Source organism: Dendrobates tinctorius, unplaced genomic scaffold, assembly GCF_039654945.1.
Source record: "Dendrobates tinctorius isolate UK_male_01 unplaced genomic scaffold, ASM3965494v1 ptg000224l, whole genome shotgun sequence".
NCBI lineage: Eukaryota > Metazoa > Chordata > Amphibia > Anura > Dendrobatidae > Dendrobates > Dendrobates tinctorius.
In genome coordinates, this window is record NW_027361891.1 from 1,341,361 (window position 1) to 1,365,097 (window position 23,737).

A 23,737-nucleotide genomic window follows, 5' to 3' on the forward strand; every position below is an offset into this window, starting at 1 on the left:
AACCTGTGATATTATACTTTTCAAGAAAGGCATCCAGACCCTTCTTAAATTTTAGAAGGGAATCACTCATTACAACATCATATGGCAGAGAGTTCCATAGTCTCACAGGTCTTACAGCAAAGAATCCGCATCTGTGAGTATCCTTAAACCTTCTTTCCTTCAGACGTAGAGGATGCCCCCTTGTCCCCGTCACAGATCTAAGAGTAGAAAGATCATTATAAAGGTCTTTGTTATAAGATCACCTCTGAGCCTTCGTTTTTCCAAACTAAATAACCGCAAGTGTAATAACCTGTCTTGGTTTTGCAGTCCCCCCAGTTCCCTAATAACCTTAGTCGCTCTTCTCTGCACCCGCTCCAGTTCAGCTATGTCTTTCTTATACACCGGAGACCAGAACTGTACACAGTATTCTAAGTGTGGGCGCACTAGTAACTTATATAGAGGTAAAATTATGTTCTCCTCATGAGCATCTATGCCTCTTTTAATGCATCCCATTATTTTATTTGCCTTTGCAGCAGCTGTCTGACACTGGCCACTAAATGTGAGTTTGTCGTCCACCCATACACCCAGGTCTTTTTCAGTGACAGTTTTGCCCAGTGTTTTACAATTAAGCACATAATTATACATCTTGTTCGTTCTACCCAAGTGCATGACCTTACATTTATCCCCATTAAAGCTCATTTGCTATTTATCAGCCCAAGCTTTTAGTTTACATAAATCCTCCTGTAATATAACATTGTCCTCTGTATTGATTACCCTGCAGACTTTAGTGTCATCTGCAAATATTGAAATTCTACTCTCTATGCCCCCTGCATACAACAGAGACACAATTGAGTTCAAAAACGCCCAATAAATAAGAACTACATTGTTCAATATAAAGTACACACAGAATAGTATCTTGTGCAAAAAGTATAAATATTTTATTAGATTATTAGGTCATTAAAATATCAGTAATTACAAAATATGAGTCAGTACATTGGTGAAAGACAACATGGCCAGAACACTCGGTATAGTTACGGTGATCAGGTGAATAAGGGCTAACAAAAGGAAATTATAAGGGGGATGGGTATCCCCAAGTCCTAAATTGGGCACATAGTCAAAAGCTATGTATCAATATGAATGCATGTAATGCCGCACACAACGGGCTTCCTCGGGGGGGCCGTATGGCTAATAGTCAGGCGGAGGGATCTTTTATAATGAACCTGAAGTGAGTGCCAGTTCAATTTTGGTGCGCGCGGCCATTATGGACGCCAGCGCATGCTCAGTGGATCCTTCAGTCCCGTCGCGTCACTTCCGGCCATCCCGGAAGTCGGCGCACGTCAGAGCTCACATGGTAACCATGGGAACCCGACGCAGCGCCGCCACCGTTAGGATGCCTTATGCAACGCGGACAGGCGCGTCCACCACGCAGGCGCAGACCAATGCCTGCCATCTGCAGCTCACAGCACTAAACATATATCAAGTACACAACCATCATTCTTTCAGGTGCCAGTGCAAATAACAGGAATTGGCAGCAATGTACAATAGATCATATGCAACCAGAGGGCAAAGATATATAAAATTTCAATTCCATAAAGGTGCTTTGCAAAGCGCGGCAGATACATCCACCGCGCAGGCGCAGACCATTGCCTGCCGTTTACTGTTCTAAGTATATATCAAATGCATAATAATAATTCAAGTACAAATAACAATGAACAGAGTATGGCAGCAATATACAGTAGGTCATGAGACAAAGGTTCTTATGTACATACAGGAATATATAAGATATACGCGCAAAATGGTAACAGCAACAAACAAGGATCATTGATGTCAGAAACGATGATCTTCCTCTTTTTCCAACGAGATGGATATCAAACTTCAGCATTTAGCAGTATAATTGCAGACATCAAGGTAATAGATTCACATTTACCAAAAACTGATAAAATAAAAAGAAGAAAACAATTAAAAAACACCCTAAACCAATTAAAATAGAGAAACCAAGGAACTATAATATTGATCAGAGAAATGGTGAAAAAGTTAACTTTTCATTAAGGCCATGTGGGGTCATTGTACCAAGCAGAACAATCCATCGACATTCCAACTGCGCAAGTTTTTTCTTCATATCTCCACCCCTGATGCCACAGTGGACTTTGTCTATCCCCTGTACTTTTAAACCCGATGGATTTGAATCATGATGTAATTTAAAGTGCTTCGGTATGGTTTTAAGAATGGAGGGATCAGTAATATCTCTAGAGGCCAGGATATCCCTGACATGCTCTCGGGTTCTGACGCGCAATTCTCGCGACGTCAGACCCACATATATCAGATTGCAAGGGCATGTCGCATAATATACAACATACCGCGTATTGCAAGAAATGTAGGTTAAGATACGATATTCCTTTTTGCCATCAGAGGATAAAAAGGACGTGGTCCGTATTATATTACTACACGCACGGCACGAACTGCAGGGGTAGCAACCCAAACGCTGTCCTTGTATGCCAAATATTTTAGGGACAGGTGCCACATAGTGACTTTTAACTAAAAGATCACGCAAATTTTTCCCCCTTCTCGCTGTCATCAACGGATGATCAGGTAAGATCTCACTCAGAATTGCATCTGTCTTAAGCACCGGCCAATGTTTTTGGAGGATCAAACGCATCTCAGACCATTGATTATTGAAAGTTGTAATATATCGCAACGGCTGTTCCCCACCAGTGTTGCGTTTAGTACCACATAGGAGCTGGCTACGTGGAGTGCCCCGGGCACGGCGATAGCCTCTCTTGATACATCTATTGCTATATCCGCGCTCGGAACGTTATGTGGATAAGGGCCTGATAACCCGGGGCTTACGGGTACAGGTCTTCCCTTCTTTTTCCATTGATGATGACAATTTTAGGAGGCAGTGGGAGGAGCTGTCCTCCAATTGTTCGAAGGGTTACATGGGCCTTTTGATTAAAAATAATGAGACGATTTTTAATCAATTGGAAGTAGAAATTGGCTCTGCTCAGGCAGACCTTCGGGTGAAATTAACAAGTGAAGCTTTATTAAAAATGAATAAAGAATTGGAGGAGGACTTTACAAAGTGGGAAAAGGATATTGTTGCTTCTAAAACCAAAAAATACCAGAGGGATATATCCGACTACTCAATGGATAGAGTATATAGATGGAGGAAAAAACAGCCATCTGTGCGAATGCCTACTAAAAATCATCGCAACTCATTCTCATCAGCATCATCTATGGATGAGGACGGGAATGCGGGTCCTTCTCTCCCATTTCATCTGAGCGAGAGATTAGGATATGTTAAAGCCAATACAAGAAAAGGCAAGACACAAAATAAGCGAAAATTGACCCCACCTCAGTCTTTAGAAAAGAAACCCAAAAATACATTGGAGGTAATTAATTTATCTAATCATATTCTTACCCATGCTCAGGCAGAGGTTTTGAGTATGGGTTTGACTTTTGTTCCCACTAACTCTTTCGATTTCTTCTCAGCGATGAAGGACTTACAACTGTTTTTGAGGAAAGTGGTCCTGCGTAAACTCCACCATAAACCTGAGGGGTCTATGGATTTATCTACCACTCAGGAGCAGGAGGCCTTGGTCGCTTTGGAGGAACTCGAAACGGGAGCAACTTCCTCCAATACAGGTACTTTTCCTGCATCCATCTTACCTAGGTCAGCCACGTTCCCCTCCTTCTCCATCTATCCACAAATTGAAATCTTTAATAAATTAGTTTTGGAGGACTTCAAAAACCTCTCAAGGAGTAGGAGTCGCTGCAATCTCACCAGGGCACAGAATGATGCCATTAGGGAATTGCGCAGTCTTGTGGATGTGGTTATTAAGCCAGCGGATAAGGGTGGGAACGTGGTTATTTGGCCGGTGGGGATGTATGAGGAGGCTTTACGGCAGTTGAGAGATCGAGAGGCATATCTTCAGCTGCATAGTAACCCTATGGGGAAATTTTGGGGTGATCTATTTAAGATCTTGGATGGTGCCTTAACCTCGGGCACGATTCCACAAAAGGTGTTCGATGGTTTAATGGTGAAGGACCCGGTAATTCCCACCTTTTACTTGCTACCAAAGGTGCATAAGGATCCGTTGTCTCCCCCGGGGCGTCCGATTGTCTCTGGCATCGGGGGGCTGTGTGACCCCGTGTGCAAGTTTATAGACCATTACTTGCAGTCACTGGTCGAGTCCCTGCCCTCCCATGTCAGAGACACTACGGACGTCCTGAGGAAGATAGACGGACTATGCATTGACTCAGACATGCATCTGGCTACTATTGATGTTGAATCACTCTACACGAGCATCCGCCATGTAGATGGTTTGCTGGCCGTGGAGTACTTCTTGGGCATGAGCAATTATGATCCTGCTCTTCGCTCACTGATCCTGGAGCTTTTAGATTTCATTTTGACACATAATTTCTTTACCTTTAAGGATAAATTTTATTTACAGCAACGCAGCACTGCGATGGGTGCGGCCTGTGCGCCGTCATACGCTAATCTCTTTTTGGGATATTGGGAGCGTGAGATTTTCGGTGGCGGCGCTCAGGCCACATCCCAGGCGCAGTGCTGGTATAGATTTATCGATGACGTTTTTTTGATTTGGCAGGGTACCGAGGCTGACTTTCGGGGCTTCATCCAGGAGCTGAATCAGAACCCGTATAACATCAAATTGACATATAAGATTGATGCAAGAGTCATTGACTTCCTGGATGTGAAGATTATGGTCGATGGGGAAGGGAAAATTCAAACCGATATCTTTCGTAAAGAAACTGCAGTCAATTCCTTGCTGCATGCTACATCTGCCCATACCCCATCGACCATACGAGCTATACCAACAGGACAATTTTTACGTATGAGACGGGTTTGCTCCTCGGATGAGGCCTTCGAGGGTCAGTCTCGGGACCTAAGCTCCAGGTTCCGCGAGCGCGGATATAGCAATAGATGTATCAAGAGAGGCTATCGCCGTGCCCGGGGCACTCCACGTAGCCAGCTCCTATGTGGTACTAAACGCAACACTGGTGGGGAACAGCCGTTGCGATATATTACAACTTTCAATAATCAATGGTCTGAGATGCGTTTGATCCTCCAAAAACATTGGCCGGTGCTTAAGACAGATGCAATTCTGAGTGAGATCTTACCTGATCATCCATTGATGACAGCGAGAAGGGGGAAAAATTTGCGTGATCTTTTAGTTAAAAGTCACTATGTGGCACCTGTCCCTAAAATATTTGGCATACAAGGACAGCGTTTGGGTTGCTACCCCTGCGGTTCGTGCCGTGCGTGTAGCAATATAATACGGGCCACGTCCTTTTTATCCTCTGATGGCAAAAAGGAATATCGTATCTTAACCTACATTTCTTGCAATACGCGGTATGTTGTATATTATGCGACATGCCCTTGCAATCTGATATATGTGGGTCTGACGTCGCGAGAATTGTGCGTCAGAACCCGAGAGCATGTCAGGGATATCCTGGCCTCTAGAGATATTACTGATCCCTCCATTCTTAAAACCATACCGAAGCACTTTAAATTACATCATGATTCAAATCCATCGGGTTTAAAAGTACAGGGGATAGACAAAGTCCACTGTGGCATCAGGGGTGGAGATATGAAGAAAAAACTTGCGCAGTTGGAATGTCGATGGATTGTTCTGCTTGGTACAATGACCCCACATGGCCTTAATGAAAAGTTAACTTTTTCACCATTTCTCTGATCAATATTATAGTTCCTTGGTTTCTCTATTTTAATTGGTTTAGGGTGTTTTTTAATTGTTTTCTTCTTTTTATTTTATCAGTTTTTGGTAAATGTGAATCTATTACCTTGATGTCTGCAATTATTCTGCTAAATGCTGAAGTTTGATATCCATCTTGTTGGAAAAAGAGGAAGATCATCATTTCTGACGTCAATGATCCTTGTTTGTTGCTGTTACCATTTTGCGCGTATATCTTATATATTCCTGTATGTACATAAGAACCTTTGTCTCATGACCTACTGTATATTGCTGCCATACTCTGTTCATTGTTATTTGTACTTGAATTATTATTATGCATTTGATATATACTTAGAACAGTAAACGGCAGGCAATGGTCTGCGCCTGCGCAGTGGATGTATCTGCCGCGCTTTGCAAAGCACCTTTATGGAATTGAAATTTATATATCTTTGCCCTCTGGTTGCATATGATCTATTGTACATTGCTGCCAATTCCTGTTATTTGCACTGGCACCTGAAAGAATGATGGTTGTGTACTTGATATATGTTTAGTGCTGTGAGCTGCAGATGGCAGGCATTGGTTTGCGCCTGCGTGGTGGACGCGCCTGTCGCGTTGCATAAGGCATCCTAACGGTGGCGGCGCTGCGTCGGGTTCCCATGGTTACCATGTGAGCTCTGACGTGCGCCGACTTCCGGGATGGCCGGAAGTGACGCGACGGGACTGAAGGATCCACTGCGCATGCGCTGGCGTCCATAATGGCCGCGCGCACCAAAATTGAACTGGCACTCACTTCAGGTTCATTATAAAATATCCCTCAGCCTGACTATTAGCCATACGGCCCCCCGAGGAAGCCCGTTGTGTGCGAAACGCGTAGGGGCGGTGGCGGGACCCCCGGTATTACCACTATGGGTAAGAAAAAATTCTTTTATGACTTGTATTGATGATTGAATTTGTAGGAGCTCAGGAAGTTATTATGGGACTGATGGGTTGGCTACTGAGCCGTGTAATAGTACACTTTAGTACTTACTCCAGTCAGGGCATTACATGCATTCATATTGATACATAGCTTTTGACTATGTGCCCAATTTAGGACTTGGGGATACCCATCCCCCTTATAATTTCCTTTTGTTAGCCCTTATTCACCTGATCACCGTAACTATACCAAGTGTTCTGGCCATGTTGTCTTTCACCAATGTACTGACTCATATTTTGTAATTACTGATATTTTAATGACCTAATAATCTAATAAAATATTTATACTTTTTGCACAAGATACTATTCTGTGTGTACTTTATATTGAACAATGTAGTTCTTATTTATTGGGCGTTTTTGAACTCAATTGTGTCTCTGTTGTATGCTTTAGTACTGAGTTGCCCTTCCTTTTCTTTGGACTTAAGTCCATCTGTGATTAAATATAGGCATGATATTCTATATTCATCTCTATGCCCCCTACAAGGTCATTAATAAATATGTTAAAAAGAAGCGGGCCCAAAACTGACCCCTGTGGTACCCCACTGCTAACCGTGACCCAGTCCGAGTGTGCTCCATTAATAGCACCCTTTGTTTCCTATCCCTGAGCCAGCTTTTAACCCACTTACACATATTTTCCCCTATCCCCATTGTTCTCATTTTATGTATCAACCTTTTGTGTGGCACCGTATCAAAAGCTTTTGAAAAGTCCATGTACACCACGTCCACTGGATTTCCTTGGTCCAGTCCGGAACTTACCTCTTCATAAAAGCTTATCAGATTAGTCTGACAGGAATGGTCCCTCGTAAACCCATGTTAATATTGGGTCATGCGGTTATTCTTCTTCAGATACTCCAGTATAGTATCTCTTAGAAAACCCTCCAGGATTTTACCCACAGTAGAGGTTAAGCTCACTGGCCTATAATATCCAAGTCCAGTTTTTGCTCCCTTTTTGAATATTGACACCACAAAAATGATTTTTTTAGCCCTCAATTTTTTATTTTCCCAAGGGTAACAGGAGAAAATAGACCCCCAAAGTTGGTGTGCAATTTGTCCTGAGTACGCTGATGCCCCATATGTTGGGGTAAATTACTGTTTGGGCACACATTGGGGCTCGGAAGGGAGGGAGCACCGTTTGACTTTTTGAACGCAAAATTGGCTATAATCAATGATGGTGCCATGTCATGTTTGGAGACCCCCTGATGTGCCTAAATAATGGAAACCCCTCAATTCTAACTCAACCCTAACCCCAACACACCCATAGCCCTAATCACAACCCTAACCCCAACACACCCCTAACCCTAATCCCAACCCCAGCCATAACCACAAACCTAACCCCAACACACCGCTAACCGTAATTCCAACCCCAAATTTAATTCCAATCCTAACCTTAATTCCAACCCTAAACCTAACTTTAGCCTAACTCTAACACTAATGGAAAATGAAAATAAATATATTTTCTTTATTTCATTATTTTTCCCTATCTAAGGGAGTGATAAAGGGGGTTATTTACCATTTTTTTTATTTTGATCACTGTGATAGGGTTTATCACAGTGATCAAAATGTACCTTGAATGAATTAATGAAATCTTGCCGGGTGCCGGCCTGCAGATCTCGTCGGGCACACTGCACCCGTCATTTTCTTCCCGGAAGATGGCGGCGCCAATGGAGGGGAAGCACGCGGGCCGAGGACCATCGGGAGGTACCGGAGGGGATATCGGGGACCCTATTTTTCTTTCATTTGATGTGTGATCACATCAGAGGAGAGGGAAATTAAACGATACATTGGACTTTTTTTTAGATGTCGCCGTTATACGGTTAATAACGGCGATTGCAAAAGCAGAGTCGGTAAAAACTGACCCGAATCGTGTTCTCTGGGGTCTCGGCTACCCCCGGCAGCCGAGATTCCGGAGAAAATCCGACTCTGGGGGCGTTATACACTTTCTCCACAGTGTCGTGAATTCACGGCCCTGTGGTTTAAGTACCCTTAACTACCGCCGTTAAAAGGCGTATCGGCGGTCGCTAAGGGGTTAACTGTTTGCTATTTTTAAATAAAAATGGAAGAGTGTGTTTTGTTTTTATTTCAAATAAAAGACTTTATGCTAGCTGTGTCTTTATTTACCATACTACTATAGGATTAGTAATGGATAGGTGTCTTATAGCCGCCTCTCCATTACTAACCCATGGAATTGATGTCACCAGACAATACAAAAGTGACATCAACCCCACAAATATTACCCCACTTGCCATTGCTACAGGGCAAGTGCGAAGAGCCGAGCAAAGCGCCAGAATTTCTGGGCAGCTGCGGGCTGCTATTTTTAGGCTGGGGGGGTAAATATCCATGGCCCCCTATCAGCCTGAGAATATCAACCCACAGCTGTCTGCTTTAGGAAGGCTGGTTGTCAAAAATGGGGGGACCCCACGCAATTTAAAATTAATTTAAATAATTAAAAAAAAACAACTTGGGGACCCCTCTATTCTTGATAACCAACCTTGCTGAAGCTGACAGTTGCAGCCCTCAGCTGTCAGTTTTGCTGGCTGGTTGTCAAAAATACAGGGGAACCCATGCGTTTTTTTATTTATTTAGTTACTACCATCAAGCGCCTCCTCTCAATGTTATTAGCGGCAGCAGGTGTAGGCTGATGGGAGTAATAGTCCCATCAGCCGCTGCGTGCTGCTATCAGTTGAATATAATGCTCAATATTCTCCCCTGCTTGCGCTGATCGATGGCACACCAGGGGAGAATGAAAGGTCTTCAGCACCTGGCACCGGGAAACAGCACAACCTGTACTGCTGCTTCCTTGGCGCCTGTACGTGTCACACTGATGACACACAGATGTCATCCATGTGTCATCAGTATGCACGTGTGTGGGACATTTTGCAGACCGTGGTGCTGTTAACAAACGGACATGTCAATGTATTTTGCCTAAGGATACATAGTCTATTGAAACACACTGATATGTGCGCAGACCTCTTCACTTAAATTGGTCTACGCATGTACAGTACAGACCAAAAGTTTGGACACACCTTCTCATTCAAAGAGTTTTCTTTATTTTCATGACTATGAAAATTGTAGATTCACTCTGAAGGCATCAAAACTATGAATTAACACATGTGGAATTATATAATTAACAAAAAAGTGTGAAACAACTGAACATACTGTATGTCTTATATTCTAGGTTCTTCAAAGTAGCCACCTTTTGCTTTGATTACTGCTTTGCACACTCTTAGCATTCTCTTGATGAGCTTCAAGAGGTAGTCACCGGAAATGGTCTTCCAACAGTCTTGAAGGAGTTCCCAGAGATGCTTAGCACTTGTTGGCCCTTTTGCCTTCACTCTGCGGTCCAGCTCACCCCAAACCATCTCGATTGGGTTCAGGTCTGGTGACTGTGGAGGCCAGGTCATCTGGCGTAGCACCCCATCACTCTGCTTCTTGGTCAAATAGCCCTTACACAGCCTGGAGGTGTGTTTTGGGTCATTGTCCTGTTGAAAAATAAATGATGGTCCAACTAAATGCAAACCTGATGGAATAGCATGGCGCTGCAAGATGCTGTGGTAGCCATGCTTGTTCAGTATGCCTTCAATTTTGAATAAATCCTCAACAGTGTCACCAGCAAAGCAACCCCACACAATCACAGTGTCTCGAGTACGAATGAAAACGGTCACTACACGTATCAGACACAGTGACATCAGAAAGAGCCATAAATCTGTATGGCTGTGGCAGGCCCCAACCCTACAGATGAAAAACACCCCCATAGCATGATGCCGCCACCACCATGTTTCACTATTGGGCAGGTGTTGAGCAGTGCCTGGTTTTCTCCATACATACCGCTTAGAATTATCACTAAAAAGTTCTATCTTCGTCTCATCAGACTAGAGAATCTGATTTCTCATAGTCTGGGAGTCCCTGATGTGCTTTTTTTTAGCAAACTCTATGGAGGATTTCATATATCTTGCACTGAGGATTGGCTTCCATCGGGCCAGTCTGCCATAAAGGCCCGACTGGTGGAGGGCTGCAGTGATAGTTGCCTTTGTAGAACTTTTTCCCATCTCCCTACTGCATATGTGGAGCTCAGCCACAGTGATCTTTAGGTTTTTTTTTTTACCTCTCTCACCAAGGCTCTTCTCCCATGATTGCTCAGTTTGGCTGGACAGCCAGGTCTAGGAAGACTTCTGGTGGTCCCAAACTTCTTCCATTTAAGGATTATGGAAGCCATTGTGCTCTTAGGAACCAATTTGTCAAAGTTTGCTGATTCCCATCTTCAAAAGATAGGCTGGCAGCATCGGAACTATCTGAGGGACAGCACACACTGCAACTGCTGGGAGATGTAGTGTGGTAGGATCATTACATTTTAGGCTTCCTGGATATCACCTCCCTATACACGGTGATCAAACATGACAACGGCTGCCAGGCTGCAACTCACTTTTTAAAAAAACATGGAACAGTTCCAGACAGACAAATTGAATTTTTAGAGGATTGTATGTTTTTTATTTTAACGCATAATTATTTTAAATACTTGGCGGACTACTACACTCAGCAGTGGGGGACCCGATGAGTACCAGGTTCGCGCCTAGCTATGCCAATCTCTATGTAGGCAGATGGGAGGAGGACACTATATACCCATCTGGCGAGCTACGCACGGGCCTGGTGCTAGGGAAACGCTTCATTGATTATGTTATTTTTATCTGGTCTGGTGGTCAAGACACTTTAGACATATTTTTAGCCGATATTAATAAAAATGAATATTTTTAAACTTCCCCTCTACCACCAGTACAAGCAGCATCAATTTTTTAGATCTTAAGATTTTTATTGAGGACAATTTAATCCAGACTAGGGTTTTTCATAAACCAACAGATTCAAACAGCTATATTCCAACAGACAGCTGCCATCTGCCAAATTGGCTATTAAATGTTCCCAAGAGCCAATAGACACGTATCCGAAGGAATTGCTCTAAAATGCAGGACTATGGCTCTGAGGCCTCTCTACTTACCCATCACTTTTTGGAGAAGGGTTACAATAATTCACTTTTAGAGGAAGCAAGGATATCAGTAAGAAATAAGCCCAGAACTATCCTGAGAAGGATAAATAAGGACAATAATAAAAGAAATAACCCTTTAAATGATTATATTCCTATCATAACAGAGTACAATTCCAATTATCACATTCTGACTAGAATAGCGAAAAGACACTGGGCTATACTGAAGATAAAACCATAGGATCAGTAATTCCACCAGGTCCAAAATTTGTGTTTAGGAAGGCCCGCAATATTAGGAATATTATTGCCCCCACTATACAACAAAAAAATTGCCCAAAGGAACCTACATTATCTTTTGCAAACAACGTTAAAGGTTTCTTTCCCTGTAGAAAATGCAGGGCATGCCAATTAACCAGGAGCCCCAAAAAACAATGGGTTATGGGGGGAAATAATGCCAATAAATATGAAATATTGAATTATATTTCATGCACAACGGAAAGTGTTATTTATACTATCAGATGCCCTTGTGATAAGGTATATGTAGGGCGTACCAAAAGATCACTGCAGACCAGGATTAATGAACACATAAGGAATATAAAGAAAAAATTCCTGGGCCACCCTTTATCCAAACATTCTGCAGAGTGTCATGGAGGATCCATAAGTAATATGACCTTCATGGGGGTCGAACATATAAAGCCACAAATGCGGAAAGGCAACCACATAAAATTAATGTCACGTGCGGAAAGCAGATGGATGTTCACCTTGGACACTCTGATGCCGAAAGGGTTAAATAGTGAGATCGAACTGTTTGGTTTTTATTAAGCAAATTGGGTAGCAATTACTGAAAACGGCGGCACTCCATAAATAATCCTCTCATTGTGTGGGGGGACCATCCCTGAGGAAGAAGACAGTTGGTCTTTGAAACGCGTTGGAATTGTTCTGGTTCCTGCCGCAATCAGTAATCAAAGGAGCCGGTGAAGTCACGTGCTCACTGACGTAACAAATGTCCTGTTCAGTCAGTGGAACCAACAGACGCCGGGAGCACGCTGCAATCCTCACGGCTACGGTCTAACCTGAGGTCTACTGACAAGTGGCAGTCACCGGCCGGGACTGCCCTTGCTTCCCACGAGTATACCTCTCCTTGTCCTATCTTGCATGCTGACACTCTGCACCACCTCGCGTATTGGAAGGAGGACGTTAACTATATCACTGCCACAGGTACTGTTTTCAAAAGCTCAATTTCTGGTGCCTAAAATTTGGATTATATATTTTTTTCTGGACTACTCACTTTACACGCGGGTGGACTAATGAGTCAACTGACCTAACATTACCGCAGATATATAGACCCCAATAATACTTTATGAGTTTTTAAAGCGCATGCCTTTTTATTTTGTCTAGGTGTTGAGCAGTGCCTGGTTTTCTCCATACATACCGCTTAGAATTATCACTAAAAAGTTCTATCTTTGTCTCATCAGACTAGAGAATCTGATTTCTCATAGTCTGGGAGTCCCTGATGTGTGGTTTTTTAGCAAACTCTATGGGTCTTTCATATATCTTGCACTGAGGATTGGCTTCTGTCCGGCCAGTCTGCCATAAAGGCCCGACTGATGGAGGGCTGCAGTGATAGTTGCCTTTATGGAACTTTTTCCCATCTCCCTACTGCATCTGTGGAGCTCAGCCACAGTGATCTTTAGGTTTTTTTTTTACCTCTCTCACCAAGGCTCTTCTCCCATGATTGCTCAGTTTGGCTGGACAGCCAGGTCTAGGAAGACTTCTGAAGGTGGGGCCAAACTTCTTCCATTTAAGGATTATGGAGGCCATTGTGCTCTTAGGAAGCTTGAGTACTGCAGAAATTCTTTTGTAACCTTGGCCAGATCTGTGTCTTGCCACAATTCTGTCTCTGAGCTTTCTGGCCAGTTTCTTTGACCTCATGATTCTCATTTAGTCTGACATGCACTGTGAGCTGTGAGGTCTTATATAGACAGGTGTGTGACTTTGCAAATTAATTCCTATTAGTTTAATTTAACACAGCTGGACGCCAATGAAGGAGTAGAACCATCTCAAGGAGGATCACAAGGAAATGGACAGCATGTGATTTAAATACGAGTGTCTGAGCAAAGTATCTGAATACATAGAACCATGTGATATTTCAGTTTTTCTTTTTTAATACATTTGCAAAAATTTCTACATTTCTGTTTTTTTTCAGTCAAGATGGGATGCAGAGTGTACATTAACAAGATATAAATGAACTTTTTTGAATTTAAAGGGTTCTGAATACTTTCTGTACCCACTGTATGTACAGACAATAAAGACATTACAAAGTAACACATAGTTCAAAAGTTACAGGAGGAGAGAGGGTCCTGCTTAAAAGCTTACAATCTATAAGGAGATGGGAGAGGGAAAAATAGGTAGAACGTGCTTGTCAAAACTTTATGTACATGCTGCAGAAACAAACATTCAAAAGTTTGAAATAGATTTTTAATTGCAGACATTTCTGCAACTTTTCTGCCATCTGTTAGGCTATGTGCACACGCTGCGGTTTTTGCTGCGGTTTTTGCTGCGGATCTGCAGCAGTTCTGCAGACAGTGTACAGTAGCATGTAAGTCTATGTGATTTACTTTCTGCTGTGCACATGCTGCGGATTTTCAAGTGTGGAAAAGCTGCGGTTTTGAATCCGCAGAAAGAACTGACATGTTAATTCTTTCTGCGGATTCCACTGTCCAGTTGGCAAACCGCAGGCCAATCCGCAGGTAAAACCGCAGGTCACATTTTCTGGAGACCATTGAGAAATTGGCAGAAAAGTACTCAAGGCACAGATCAGTAAAATGTTGCTATGTGTTGATGTTTTTGTTACATCAGTAGAAGCCTAGCCAAGGCCACATATAAAGGCAGATATCAATAGACGGTTTGCTGATTTATATGCTGACCAAACCAACAACCTTCACAGACTAAGGGGACTATTCATCAAAGTGTTTTGCCAGAAAACTAGTGTAAAACACTATGGAAAATTGCAAAATTTTTGTGCAAAGTGGACTTGCACAAAAATTTTGCGGCTTTCCACATTTTCACTCCAGTTTGAAACAGCTTTTCAAAATGGGTAGTCCTGAAATGGAGCTGGGACAAGGTGTGACTATGCCCACCCATGAAATTTAGCAAACATGGCAGCATTTTTTATGCCAGGAATGTTACTCCAGTTTGTGAATGGAGAAACATTTCTGGCAAGACGCTCGGAGGCTTAAGTGAATTTGGCGCATCTTATCCCTGCACGGCTAACAACCAGCATAATGTACAAGAAGCCTCTCTTAATTAATCAAAGTCCAAGTGTGCAATTACACTACATTTGCACTGGTGGGTTGTTCCTGGGAAAAGAAATCGACGTAGACAGGCTGCCAATCACCTGACAACCGAGCAACATTGTTCTCAATAAATAGAAAATGTGCTGTTTAAAAAAGAAAATTCAGAAGTTAAAAGTCAGTTCAAAGGGGACAACTAGATTATTAGTGTTATATAGTTATATACAGTAGAGCTAATCAGCACAAGGGTCTAAGCAGCTGAATGAAGACAATAGCCAACCAAATGTCATTAGACATAAAAGATAATAAAAATGTATATTCGCGCTTAGACCTCAAGTGCTAGTGTAATATGGTGTTCCTTATGGGAACCCTACTAGCAGCAAAAAGGAAGAAAAGTCATCCAGTGTGCAAATGTTCAGGCAAAAAATGTCCCCGCGATGATTTATGTAAAATCCTGGGCTGGGACTTCTAGTATGAACATTGCAGGCTATTTAGACTGATAAAAAGGGAGTGCTGTCCCGGCCAGTGACAGCAGCTCCGCGCTCCGGCACCAGCGGTACACAATAAGTCAGTCACACTGTTCAGGTATAATCTGCTTTTGGTCGATGCAGGACCTGACCTGTGTGATGTTAACGGCATGTGACTGAAGCTGCTGTGGAGCGTGCAAAGGACCAAACTTCCTACACGTTTCAGAGACAGTGGTCTCCTTCTTCAGGGATGAGCATTAATACTAGAAGTTCCAGACTAGGGAAATCAACATCAGGTTAAGAATTGGTTTTATTTATTTTTATGCTCTTCCTTGTGTGGTATAAGTGATTAGGCTAGGGAAAATGGGTAAAAATGGCACCAAAATTTATCAACTTCTGCTGAATGTAAAAATATCCCATATGTGGCTGTACAGTCCTGCTTAGCAACACGACGACAGAGCACTATTTGCCTCCTGGAGAGCAGATTTTCCTAGAATAGTTTGCAGAGCACATAAGTACTAAAAGAGCAGAATACCCCCCCTCAAGTGACCTCATTTTGGAAATTATACGCTTTTGGGAATTTACATTTTCCCATGCGAAGATGTAAAATCTGGGGCCAAATAATTTTTGTGGTAAAAATGTAATTTTTTCTTCACTGCCCAATGGTATAAAATTGTGCAACATATCTGTGGTGTCAATATGATCACTGCACCCCTAGATGAAGTCCTTAAAAAAGTGTAGTTTGTAAAGAGGGGTTACTTATGGGAGTTGCTGCTGTTCTGGCACCTCAAGGGCTCTGCCAAGGTGACATGGCACCCTCAAACCACTCCAGCAAAATCTGAACTCCAATATGGCACTTCTTCCCTTCTAAGCTTTACACTATGCATAAAAAGTAGTTTTCGACCACATAAGGAGAAATTGCACAACAAATTGATGGAATTTCTCCTTTTACCCTGAAAATAAAAAAATTGGGACTTATTTTTTATTTTCACACCTCAATGTTATAAACTTCTGTGAAGTACCTTGGGGTTCAAGGTGTTCACCAAACATTTAGAAGCATTCTTTAGGTCTAATTTCCTAAATGACATCACTTGTGGGGGATTGCCTTGTTTAGGCATATCAAAAGCTCTCCTCTAATGATTACAGCAAATTTTGCGTTCAAGAACTCAAACCGTACAGTGTGCCCAAATAGAAGTTTTACCCCACATGGGGTATTGGTGTGCTCAGGAGAAATTGCACAACAACATTTTGGGGTTCATTTTCTCCTTTTACAATTGTGAAAATAAAAAATGAGTTTAAAGTCTTAAAGTAACATTTTTGTGAAAAAAGTTAAATGTTAATTTTTTCTTTCCAAATTTCATTAATTCCTGTGAAGCATCTGAAGGGTTAATAAACTTCTTGAATGTGGTTATGAGGACTTTGAGGGGTGCAGTTTTTGTAATGGTGTCATTTTGGGGCATTTTCTGTCATATAGACCCATCAAAGTCACTCCAATTGTGATGTGGTGCCTAAAAATGGTTTTGTAAATTTTGTTGGAAAAATGAGAACTTGCTGGTCAACTTTTAACCCTTCTAAGTTCAAAAACAATTATGCTTAAAAAATTATGCTGATGTAAAGTAGACATGTGGGAAATATTGTTTATTAACTATTTTGTGTGACAAAAAGAATGCTGTAGATAAGACCCTGATGGCGGTGGCCGCATCTTATATGCGAAAAAATAGGTGACAGATTCCCTTTAAGGGTATGAAAACTAAAAGTTTTAAAAATGCAAAATTTTCCAAATTTTCGACAAATTTCAGATTTTTTCGCAAATAAATGCAAGTCACATTGAACAAATTTTAGAACCATCATAAAGTACAGTATGTCACAAAAATAAACAACTTAGAATCAGTGGGATCCGTTGAAGAGTTCCAAAGTAAGGCTGGTCCGTACTTTACAGCTGTAATACGGATAAATGGTCCCAAAATTGTGATCCACATGTCTTCCGCTTTCAAGGTGTGGCCACATACTTTGCGCATGTAAGCATCCGTATGCAATCCGTATGGCATCCGTATGCCGTGAATTTCTCGCTGGCTTGCAAAATGGACATGTAATGGAGCCCAATGACAGGTTTTCAAACACAAACAAACGAATAGATATAGACACAATAAAATGCATTATATATACTAGCTGAAGAGCCCGGCGTTGCCTGGGCATAGTAACCAACTGTGGTTAGTTATAACAAATTATAATGATTATATTGCACATAAAAACCATGCATCTAATCCTATCCTGTGTGATACTGACTGTTGAGCTGTGTATCTAATCCTATTCTGTGTGATACTGTCTGCTGAGCCGTGTATCTAATTCTATTCTGTATGATACTGTGTGCTGAGATGCATATCTAATCCTATCCTGTGTGATACTGACTGCTGAGCTGTGTATCTAATCCTATCCTCTGTGATACTGCCTGCTGAGCCATGTGTCTAATCCTCTCCTGTGTGATACTGACTGCTGAGCTGTGTATCTAAACTTATCCTGTGTGATACTGACTACTGAGCTGTGTATCTAATCCTATCCTGTGTGATACTGGGCTCCCCCTGCAGTCTGTGTCAGAGGGTGGTCTGTGTTGGCACGGTAATAAATTATTTCCAGCTTTACAGAAGGACGATAACACCATAGAAATGATAAGAATAATAGGCCTCAGTTACCACAACTTTCTACAAAGAAACTGTTGCTGATACCAACCAATCACAGCTAATTTTTCATCTTTTAAACAGCTCTGGGACAGAATGGAGAGTTTTGAGTGGCGACTTTTGTGTTTCGACTTTTATGTGGGGAGGTTGGCGTATGTGTGGTGAAATGTGTGCTGAGGGTGGTATATGTGTTGAAGCATGTGGTAGTGTGTGGCGCATTTTGTGTGTGTGTTCATATCCCCGTGTGGTGAGTATCCCATGTCAGGGCCCCACCTTAGCAACTGTATGGTATATACTGTTTGGCGCCATCACTCTCATTCTTTAAGTCCCCCTTGTTCACATCTGGCAGCTGTCAAATTGCCTCCAACACTTTTCCTTTGACTTTTTCCCCATTATGTGCCGTATTTTTCGGACAATAAGACGCACCGGACCATAAGACGCACCCCAATTTTCAGAAGGAAAATAGGGAAAAAAATAATGTGTCAAATGGGGGTCTGTCTTACAGTCCGAATTCAGCTTACCTGGGAAGGGATCCGGCACAGGTGGAGGAGTGGTCACAGGGGTCATTCAGTGGTCCAGGTTTGTGCGGTGGCGGCTCTGTGCTGGGGCAGGTTGGTTGTGCTGGAGCAGCTGGGCTGTACTGGGGCAGCTGGGCTGTGCTGAGGCAAGTGGGTTGTGCTGGGGCAGGTGGGCTGTGCTGGGGAAGCTGGGCTGGGGCAGCTGTGCTGGGGCAGCTGGGCTGTGCTGGGGTAGCTGTGCTGGGGCAGCAGGGCTGTGCTGGGCTGGGGCAGCTGTGCTGTGCTGGGGCTGGAGCAGGTGGGCTCTGTGGGGTGAGGGTGGCGGCTCTCTGTGCTCCGATGCAGGGGTGGCGGCGGCTCCGCCGGCATTTCCTCCAAGCCCGGAGGCCCCCGCACATCCCTTGCTGGCCACCGCCATGTTGCGGTGGCCTCCGGGAACATGGACACCGGGAAGATGGCCGCCGGTCCGGGGACGGCGCATGCGCAGGTTCAGATCTCGTCCAGAGATCTCGGGGAACGAGATTCAAATCTCGGCAACGAGATCTCGTCCCCCGAGATCTTGTGACGAGATCTGAACCTGCGCATGAGCCATCCCCGGATTGGCGGCCATCTTCCCGGCGTCCATGTTCCCGGAGGCCACTGCAACATGGCGGCGGCCAGCAAGGGATGTGCGGGGGCCTCCGGGCTTGGAGGAAATGCCGGCGGAGCTGCCGCCCCTGCATTGGAGCACAGAGAGCCGCTACCCCTGCACCGGAGCACAGCCCGCTGCCACCACCACACTACAGAGCCCCGCGGCACCCGCACCAGCCACCGTAGGTTAGTATATTTCGACCATAAGACGCACCCCCCACTTTCCCCTAAAATTTTGGGGGAAAAAAGTGCGTCTTATGGTCCGAAAAATACGGTAGATAGGGGCAAAATTGGTGAACTGTAACGCACAGGGTTAAAATTTCGCCTCACAACATAGCCTACGATGCTCTCGGGGTCCAGACGTGTGACTATGCAAAATTTTGTGGCTGTAGTTACGACGGTGCAGGTGCCAATACATACATACACTTTTTTCCCCATTATGTAGATAGGGGCAAAATTGTTTGGTGAATTGGAACGCGCGGGGTTAAAATTTCGCCTCACAACATAGCCTATGACGCTCTCGGGGTCCAGATGTGTGACTGTACCAAATATATCCATCACACATCCTTCATCTCATAGTCCCATGCCCATATACCCATCATACATATCCTCCATCTTATAGTCCCGTGCCCATATACCCATCATACATATCTGCCATTCCATAGTCCCGTGCCCATATACCCATCATACATATCCTCCATCCCATAGTCGAGTGCCCATATACCCATCACACATCCTCCATCCCATAGTCCCATGCCCATATACCCATCACACATCCTCCATCCCATAGTCCCATGCCCATATACCCATCATACATATTCGCCATCCCATAGTTGAGTGCCCATATACCCATCATACAAATCCTCCATCCCATAGTCCAGTGCCCATATACCCATCACACATCCTCCATCCCATAGTCCCGTGCCCATATACCGGTCATACATATCGTCCATCCCATAGTCCCGTGCCCATATACCCGTCATACATATCCTCCATCCCATAGTCCAGTGCCCATATACCCATCACACACATCCTCCATCCCATAGTCCAGTGCCCATATACCCATCACACACATCCTCCATCCCATAGTCCCGTACCCATATACCCATCATATATATCCTCCATCCCATAGTCCAGTGCCCATATACCCATCACACATCCTCCATTCCATAGTCAACCATTATGACATCATAATGAGCGGCGTGGCTTGCAACCTATGATGACATCAGCGTCGCCATGGTAACCATTGTGACATCATAATGAGGGGCGGGGCTTGATACGCACACACTGTTTCCTCAGTATGCAAATAGGTGCATTATGATATCATAATGAGGGGCGGGGCTTGACGCGCACACACTTTTTCCCCAGTATGTAGATAAGGGCAATATTGTTTGGTGAATTGGAATGCGCGGGATTAAAATTTCGCATCACAACATAGCTTAGGACGCTCTCGGAGTCCAGACATGTGACTGTGCCAAATTTTGTGGCTGTAGCTGCGACGGTGCGGATGCCTATCCCGGACATACACACATACATACATACACACACACATACATACACACTTTGAGCTTTATATATTAGATATATAGATATATATATAGATACATACACACACACACATGTTGTAGAGACACACACACATATATATATATATATATATACTGTATATATATGTTTATATTTCATATAGTTCTATATGGCCAAATAGCCGCTGAAACATTTGCCGGCTTCATTAATATCATTCCAAAACCTGACATGAAATGACACATGGTTAACATACAGTAAACTATTTCATTTCATGTTTTTTTTATATGTCTTTCACTAGTAATTAGATGAGGGTTTGTGTGTAAAATTTGGGAGGTGTAGTTAAGGGGTTCATTGTAGAAAATTGCGTGGGCACCCGAGGTAATTTGTCAACCAGAGAGGTAAAGCAAGTGAGAGAGGGCAGATTTTAATAGCCTTGAGAGGACCATTGTTTTTGGCCCCCCGGCTACAAAAATCTGCCCCCAGACACCCCAGAAAAGGCGCATCTATAAGATGTGCCTTTTCTGGCACTTATCCTCTCTATTCCCATTGCCCTGTAGCGGTGGCGAATGGGTTAATAGCAAAGGGTTAATGTCACCATTCGATTGGAAGGTGACATTAAGCTGATTAATAATGGAGAGGTATCAATAAGACACCGATCCATTATTAACCCTAGACTATGAAGGTTACAAAACACACACACAGACATTAATTAAAAAGTCTTTTAATGAAATTAAGACACCAGGTTTTTGACCAATTTTTATTACTCTGCTATTCCAAAATAAAACCATGATCTGCAAAAAATAAATAAAAAATAAACAATATCCTTACCTCTCAGCAGTTCAGTCATGTCCAACGCTGTAATCCTTTACAAGGGGTTAAATAGTTTACAATGAGGACCGGTGCTAATGCAACCAGCCCCACTGTAAACTACTTCAGAATGAATTAGTTCAGCTCTGCGCAGCCTCACTCGCTGCCTGGAGATGAACTAATTAGCGTGGGAAAGTTTCTGACTTTTTTCCCACGCTCATCAGTTCACCTCAGGTCAGCCGGGGACTCCTGCTGATGTCACTGAGGCTATGTGGAGTCCCCTGGCTGACCTGAGGTGAACTAATGAGCGTGAGAAAAAAAGCAGAAACTTTCCAACGGTAATTAGTTCATCTTCGAGCAGCTAGGGAGACTGTGCAGAGATGAAATAATTCATTTTTAGCAGTGGTTTACATAGGGCTGGTCGCGTTAGCACCGGTCCCTGTGTAAACCACTTAACCCTTTCTGATGGATTGCAGCAGGGGACCTGACTAAGCAGTGGAGAGGTAAGGATATGGTTGTTTTTTTGTTTTATTTTTGTTACAGGTGGATGGTTTATTTTTGGATTGCCAGAGCAATAAATCTTGTCAAAAGCTAGGTGTCTTTATTTCATTAAAATGATTTTTAATTAATGTCTGTGTGTGTTTTTTAACCGTTTAATAGTCTAGGGTTAATAATGGATAAGTGACTAATTGACACCTCTCCATTATTAATCGGCTTATTGTCACCTCTGTTATGATGAGTCACCGAAGGAGGAAAAAACAAAATACCAGCTAAGTCCAGAAAAACCAGAGAGGTTGGCAGCTATCGGATTGCAGACCCCTGAACCTATCCACAACAACTAGCAGTAGCCGTGGGGGGTTCCTACGGTGCCCTAGACCCCTCGATCACAGCCGGAGAGGTACATGGCCTAAAGACAGAAAGGGGAAAAACTAAACTGCCCCAGAGCAGACCCCAAAGCAATAGGCAGCCCCCAACATATAATGACGGTGAAGCAAGATGAAAACACTAACACAGATAGAAAGATAGGTTGAGCAAACGATGGGGCCCAAGCTAACTACATAGGACAGGATAGGAAAGCTGCTGTCTGCCATCCGCAAAAACCCTATCAAAATGAGCCAACCGACTGATAGGAAAAACAGGCCCTGAAGTCGCTAGGCTTCAAAAGACTATATCAGCACTCAGGTATATTCTGAAGACAGAGCAAAAGATCAACAGATCAGAGACAAAAATGGAATTCAGCTCACCCCCGGCCGGGGATGGCAGAACTCCCAAAAAACAAGGTAAAACAAAAACAAAACTGAAGAGTACAAAGCAGAGCAGAAAAACTTAGCTTTGAGACGCAGGAATCAGACTGGTCTCCAAGAATCCAGCAGGAAAATCACCAGCCAGGAAGGGCGTCGGCAGCCTTAAATCCAGTCCTCAATTCCAGCCACCCAGTTATCATCTAGCTGCCCAGGTGTTTGGTAATCAGTCTCACTACCTTCCTTCACCAGAGGAGGGAGTTCATCAGACCTCAATGGTGAAGGGAAAAATGAACTCACAACACACCTCCCAATTGCAAGGTGACATTAAGCCATTAATATTAACCCATTAGCCACTGCTACAGGGCAATGGGAATAGAGAGGATAAGTGCCAGAAAAGGTGCATCTTATAGATGTGCCTTTTCTGGGGTATCTGGGGGCACATTTTTGTAGCCAGGGGGGGCAAAATGGTCTCTCTCAAGGCTATTAAAATCTGCCCTCACTCACCTGCTTTACTTCTCCGGTTGCGATTTTGTAGCGGGAGCCCACACATTTTTTCCAACAAATTAACCCCTTAATTTAACACCTAGACGTCCCAAATTTTACACATAAACCCTAATTTAATTACCGTATATACTCGTGTATAAGCCGAGATTTTCAGCTCATTTTTTTGGGCTGAAAGTCCCCCTCTCGGCTTATACACGAGTCATATACTTGGGGGTTGGCGGGGGAGGGGAAGCGGGGGTGTCAGAGATCATACTTACCCCCCCACGGTCTCTGCAGCCCCCCTGCTTCTCCACGGTCTCCCTTCCTGCCTTCAGAGGTCATGTGGTCCCCTCATTAAACTCATGAATATGCGCATATTCATGAGTGTAATGAGCTGTATCAAGTGACCGCTGAAGGCAGGAAGGGAGACTGTGGAGAAGCGGGGCTGCAAAGACCGCG

At 43.5% G+C, this 23,737-nt stretch overlaps 1 protein-coding gene across 2 annotated transcripts in view; it reads right to left on the reverse strand.

Annotated features, from left to right (window-relative positions):
- Positions 1-23,737, reverse strand: part of HMGA2 (high mobility group AT-hook 2) — a 298,926-nt gene that overhangs the window by 153,264 nt on the left and 121,925 nt on the right. Inside the window, exon 4 of one of the 2 annotated variants that reach the window (XM_073555427.1) lies at positions 9,633-10,141. The exons of the other annotated variant lie outside the window; for it this stretch is intronic. Within the exon in view, the coding sequence (XP_073411528.1) occupies positions 9,827-10,141 (315 nt within the window). The 3' untranslated portion in view covers positions 9,633-9,826. Of the gene's footprint in view, positions 1-9,632; positions 10,142-23,737 lie in introns of those variants that run through there. 2 annotated transcript variants of the gene reach the window in all.